At 33.2% G+C, this 6000-nt stretch overlaps 1 protein-coding gene across 4 annotated transcripts in view; it reads left to right on the forward strand.

Moving 5' to 3' along the window:
* RICTOR (RPTOR independent companion of MTOR complex 2) overlaps positions 1-5794 on the forward strand; it is a 102745-nt gene extending 96951 nt beyond the window's left edge. For 3 of the 4 annotated variants that reach the window (XM_081052969.1, XM_081052970.1, XM_081052971.1), the window contains 4 exons: positions 2068-2223; positions 2544-2667; positions 4125-4263; positions 4372-5778. In XM_081052969.1, coding sequence (XP_080909095.1) covers positions 2068-2223; positions 2544-2667; positions 4125-4263; positions 4372-4446 — 494 coding nt within the window. In that variant the 3' untranslated portion in view covers positions 4447-5778. Of the gene's footprint in view, positions 1-2067; positions 2224-2543; positions 2668-4124; positions 4264-4371 lie in introns of all 4 variants that reach the window. The other variant, XM_081052972.1, reaches the window with a different exon arrangement.
* The last annotated feature ends 206 nt before the right edge of the window (positions 5795-6000 follow it).

The raw sequence follows: 6000 nt of genomic DNA on the forward strand, positions 1-6000 counted from the left end.
ATCTCTATCTGGGAATAATGATAACTACCTTATATTTAATAGCATGTAAGATTAGCATTCAGTAAGCTCTCTGTAAATGGTAACTTACAGTAAGTTGTTTATATTAGAAATACTTTTCTCATAAATTCTAATAGTTCAATTATAGCAGTGATCTTATTGTGCTCCTAAGGAAAACTCGTCCTCACTTTCTTGTACATCTGCTGCTGCCCAAGAGAAATGGTTATCAGATAGTTGTATGTATTTGACAGAGCTCCTCACAGGAATTCTTAATCTATTCATAAATAAATGTTTTTAGCATTTCCCATAAGCTATTTTGGGACTTACTGCTTTCTGGTAGGAAAATTTAGCTTCTGATTTTTCTGAATTAACCCATATGGATTTATACGCGTATATTTTATTTTTTGCTTAGAGCTTTTTATTCCTTCTACATTTCATGTCTCCATTTTTAATTAAAAGATAAAATAAGCTAAGCTAGAATTAATTAAAACTAGAGGAAACAATAAAAGCAAATAACTACAGTTAAGCTAAACATCAATCATATAGATAAAACGATTTAGTTGATGGGCATAATGTTTCATCCAAATTAAAAATAATCTTGAAATGAAATATCTCGAGTAAAAGTGTTCATTGCATTGGAGACTTCTTAAGAGAAGATGGAAAATAAAGTCCTTACAGGTAAATAGCATCAACTGAGTTTGCACAGTTTTGCCTTCAGTGGCATTGGAGACTAAATTATCTTCCATGCATAAGAAAAAGTAGGCCAGCTAGCTGTGCCTTCCCCCACTTCCAAGAGGTTTTAGTTCTCCTTATCCTGCCAATTTATAAATAATGCCCGTGTTTTGCATATAACACATGGTTTGCATTTAACACATGTAATTATTTCATTAAAAAATGTATTCATATGGGTTAGCATGTTTCACACGAAAAAAATACACCCTGTGTAGGAAGTGCCTTGTATTATCAGTAAATTAAAATGCCGTTTCTCATCTCCAATGGGATAAACTAATTACTGTATTGAAACCTGGCTTAGTTAGAGAAATGACATTTAATTTAAATGAAAATGAATGCCATGTTTAGAAATAGAATGCAATTCTAACAGGTATGAAATGTTAGGAGTCATTACTGGTTAAAAGGGAGGCTGAAATAAATTAGTTTATAACGTTTTAGAAACGTTGATTGAAAAAAGTATAACTTTCTTACTGTTACTTGTGCTGAAATACTTTTTGATTATACTCCCGGGGTAGCTCGTCAACTGAGGCTAAGGTAACATACTCATCTATTATCTGGTTATTCCGCATTACTGGTTCTTAAGTACATCTTCAGTTCTCAGATAGCTTGGCAATAGTTTTATATTTTAAATCAATGTATAATTTGAGTAACATGTTTTACTTTTTATTGCCCGACAGACACATGACTTCCTTAATAATCAAAATTTTAAAACTGCTAAATTTATAGAGCTTCTCTTCCAAGGAACCGAAGCATTTAATGCTTAGTATTATGTAAACAACAGAGGCAGAGGGTAGTATGTATTGACATCTGTCTAGTTTCCTAGACAGGAATGAACTGATAGATCAGGGAAGAATGATTCTTACATTAGTAATTATTAAATGGGAGAAAAAGCAAGTCATAGAATAATACATATATTATAGGATAATCCCACTTTACACCCAAAGAGCAAAACAAAAATTAAAATGCATGAAATTATGTATCATGCTTTTAATATTTTCCTCTGGAGAGTGGTATTTCGTTTGGTGGTGGGAGGGATGGAAGGGGTAAGGTACCTTCACTTTAATTTTATATACATCTTTATTTGAATTTTTAAATAATCACATTAGTATATTATTTTTGTAATTAAGGAAAAAAAAATTACGTATAAATGTCTTTAGAATTTAACAAATTTCACAATCTGACTGTCCGAATTTACTTTGAAAATCTTCATCATGGAAAATGGTTGTAGAACACTGGAAAGAAATTACAAGGACTTATCTCCTCTGTGGTATACAGAGCAAGCATAGGAGTTAAGCCATTGTGATACTTTAATTGAAATAGTTATTTTTTTTTTTTCAGACCTTCAAGACATTCCATATTCTGATTGGTGTGAGCAGACTATCCACAATCCTTTAGAAGTGGTTCCCTCTAAGTTCTCCGGGATTTCTGGGTGCAGTGATGGAGTGTCTCAAGAAGGCTCAGCCAGCAGCACCAAAAGCACAGAACTGCTACTAGGTGAGTTTTCAGATTCAAATCCAAGCGTTGTTAATAAAGCAAAACTGGGTTTTTGTTGTTGTTGTTCATAAATAATGTGAATTAATGTCTCAATCTGCTTTAGTGAGGCATGTTTAGCCAACTATTGGATCTCTCTGAGCTGCTGATGTGTCCTCTCTTAGCTGTCTGCTTTCATTAGAAAGAATTTTGCTCCCAAAATGATCAGATCGTGTGCAGTTTATCTTGGTTTTAGACCTTTAGGTAAAGTTTAAAAACAAATGCCATGAGTTATAATCATTTTCTATTGTGACATAGATAAAATATTTTAATCTTTTTTTCAGGTGTTAAAACAATTCCAGATGATACACCAATGTGCCGTATACTCCTTCGCAAAGAAGTTCTAAGATTAGTCGTTAATTTGAGTAGTTCAGTTTCAACTAAATGTCATGAAACTGGGCTTTTAACGTAAGTTAATATTAAGCATGAGTACTTTGTTCTGCTTTTTATGGTGAAAAAGATACTTGAAATACTTTGTTAGATTAATTAGATTATGTCAGTAGTTCTCAACTGCATGGTATATCTCTTATCTACCGGGAGTGCCAAAAAAATGTATACAAGTGGACACTTTGGTCAACGTTTCTCAGACAGTAGTTCACTGTAATCAGAAGTGTCTGGATGCTGATGGTAACCACTCTGAGCACCTCTTGCAAATGCAGAAGTCAAATGTGACTTGTATTCATCGTTTGTTATCAGTATATATTATTACCGTTTTAATAGTTTTTTCCTTTCTTAAATTGTGTATACATTTGTTTGGCACCCTCTGTATATGAAGCTATTTTCTTCATATACTTCAGCCCAAATGGTAACATTAAATGCAGAAGCACGTATATGAATCCAGCTATCTTCTATTAAGCCAGACTTGAAAGAGATCTATAAAAATGTAAAACAATACCACTCTGCTCACTTTTTTAGTTTTGGCAAATATAGTTACTTTTCATTAAAATATATGTATGTGTGTTAACATATAATGGGCTTATTTTTGAAATGAATCAAGATTTTGAAATTTTCTTTAATTTCTCATATGGTAATTATCGATGTCTGTAACCCACAAAAAATGTTGGGCCCCTCAATATTTTTAGAAGGTAAGGGAATACTGACACCAAAAACTTTGAGAAAAGTTGGCCTACATAAAATAAATAGTATTTTCTTGGTATAATTTGCCCGGTTTTCCTCCTTTTTCTTAGTAAAAGTTGCATATTTTTATTGTTTTCCTAAATCACAGCAGCATGCTCAAGTTCAAACTGAATATTCAACATTTTTGCTTTGCACTATTTAAAGCAGTGGTCCTCAAAAGAAACACAACTCACGGTCTCCTCTGGGGCTTTAGAAAAGATAGTACCGACAGATGCGGGGGTCCCCTTGCTGACCTCCTGGCCTCTAGGAGGAGTGGGTTCTTAACCTGTGTATTACCCCAACCCTCCCCCCACAGCTGAGTCTGACCTGCACTTCTACCGAAAAGCCACTGTTTGAAAGTCGAAAAATATAAAGAGATAGCTCAGTCAAGGATGTTAATAACTTCAGTGTAATTTTAGAAACTTATTTCTATTTTAAAACTTAATTTTTAAATGTTTGAGTCATCCTAGACTGATAAATTTTGCCATTTCTCATGCCAGTGAAAAAGAATATTTCTAACTTTCCAGGGAACATTTGGGTTTTGATTATTTTAAAAGATAACCCAAAATGTAAAATATCTTCAGTGCAAGGTAGGAATATTAACATTTTGTATTCTTACGCCATCACCCCAGATATGCCATCTCATCAATATCTGGAGGAAAAACACATTTAAAAAGTGATACTTTGGAGGAAAAGTAGTTGTACTTATTACAGTTTTTATCACACTATAATCTTGTCTTTCATTTTAGGATTAAGGAGAAGTATCCCCAAACATTTGATGACATCTGCCTTTACTCTGAGGTTTCCCATTTGCTGTCACACTGCACATTTAGACTTCCGTGTCGGAGGTTCATACAAGAATTATTTCAAGATGTACAGTTTTTACAAGTAAGTAGGATTTGTACTTCTGAAAGTTATCTTTGAAGAATAATTCTGTGTTTGAACTAAGTTAAAAGAGAGATGAAATTTGTTTAAAATTGACCACTTCTTTCCTAGATGCATGAAGAAGCAGAGGCTGTGTTGGCAACACCACCAAAGCAACCTATAGTTGATACATCAGCTGAATCCTGACCTCATATTTATGATGTATATAGATGGATACTATATATACTCATATTTGTGGAGTTCATAAATGCCTCAGAAAACGCAGACTGACTGGGCAGCAAAGACAGGAGTATCTTCTGTACACTGATCCAGCAACGTTTGGTACCTGAACAGTTGGAACTACAGACTTCCCTAACCAAAACAACTTCCTCTTCTCCCTGTTGAGCCCTTTTGAGGGATCATTGGTCATCACCACAGTTTTAAGAGTTTTAGTTACCATTGTATGCAAGAGCCAAGCACTGAATACCATAGGTTTTCTATTTTTTCATTTTAAGTGCGTAATAACAATGGGACAATAATAGGATATGCAGAAGCACCCTTCACACAGTTACTTCTGAATTCTTTTTCTGAGGTAAATAAAAAGATGCCTTGTTTGTTAACTAATTCATGGAAACCAGGAATCAGTGAGACTGTAGCCTGTTACCACAATGCGGTGTGCTCTAACTGCTGGTATGAGGGGGAGCTTGAGCCCTTCCACATTTTTCTTAATGTTTGTAACACTACTTCAGAGGTCTGTCACCTCAAAGCAAAAGAAGAGCCTCAAGAACCCAGGACTTATAAGTTATTTTTGTTACTAGACTTGCATAAAGTTTCTTATTTGTTTTCCTTCTCTTCAGTTTGTTGCAATGTGCTATTATAGGCTATTTGAACTGATTAAGGTTTTTCACTACAGTTCCTGATTAAAATCAGAAAATCATTTTATAATTGAGATATTTCCCATTGACAGAATGCATATATTTTCAGTGGACTTCCATTTTATCAACTTTCCATATCACCATTTTAAACAGGAAATTGAACGAGCACTATTAATTTAGACCTAAAGCAAAAGAGAGCATTAAATAATACTTTGGATCTCCTAAACAAAAGATGTTTGCATACAATTTACTACACATTCCATGGGAAAAGAACAGCCATATTTTCTTTGAAAAAAATCATTAATGACACTTTTATTACAATTAAAAATTGTAGTGAAAAGCCTTACGAACCAAATTTTAAAGCAGCAGTAATTTAATTTTTATATCAGTGTTTTTGTTTTGCACAAACTAAATGCAGTGATAGGTGAGTTTATGAGTACAGTAATTGCCTTTATCACATTTGTGAAGTTGTTAAGTTGATGAGGGCAAAGTTTTGTTATTTGTGTGTTTAATTTGTGTATGTCTAAAGATATTTGGAAATCTTTACAGGAATTAAACATATATGCAAATTTGTATATAAAAATAGCATGGCCATCATCATTAGAATGCTTGTAAATGAAAAGGATTATCTTTTGAGGTCTATATATAAATAGAAAAAACATCCAGCTGGACTGATTAGGACCGTTTTTTAATTCATTTGCGTATACCATTTTTACAGTACACATTAGCTTTGACACAGTCATAGTATATTGATTAATGTTTTCCCATATTACAAATCTTTTTTATAATGGGCTTGTTCTCTGAGATCTCTGTAAAGAACCCTGTGAACTAGAAAATGTAACTCACAGAGATATATATATATATATATATTTTTTTTTTTTTAATT

Source organism: Rhinolophus hipposideros (genome assembly GCF_964194185.1).
Source record: "Rhinolophus hipposideros genome assembly, chromosome: 7".
NCBI lineage: Eukaryota > Metazoa > Chordata > Mammalia > Chiroptera > Rhinolophidae > Rhinolophus > Rhinolophus hipposideros.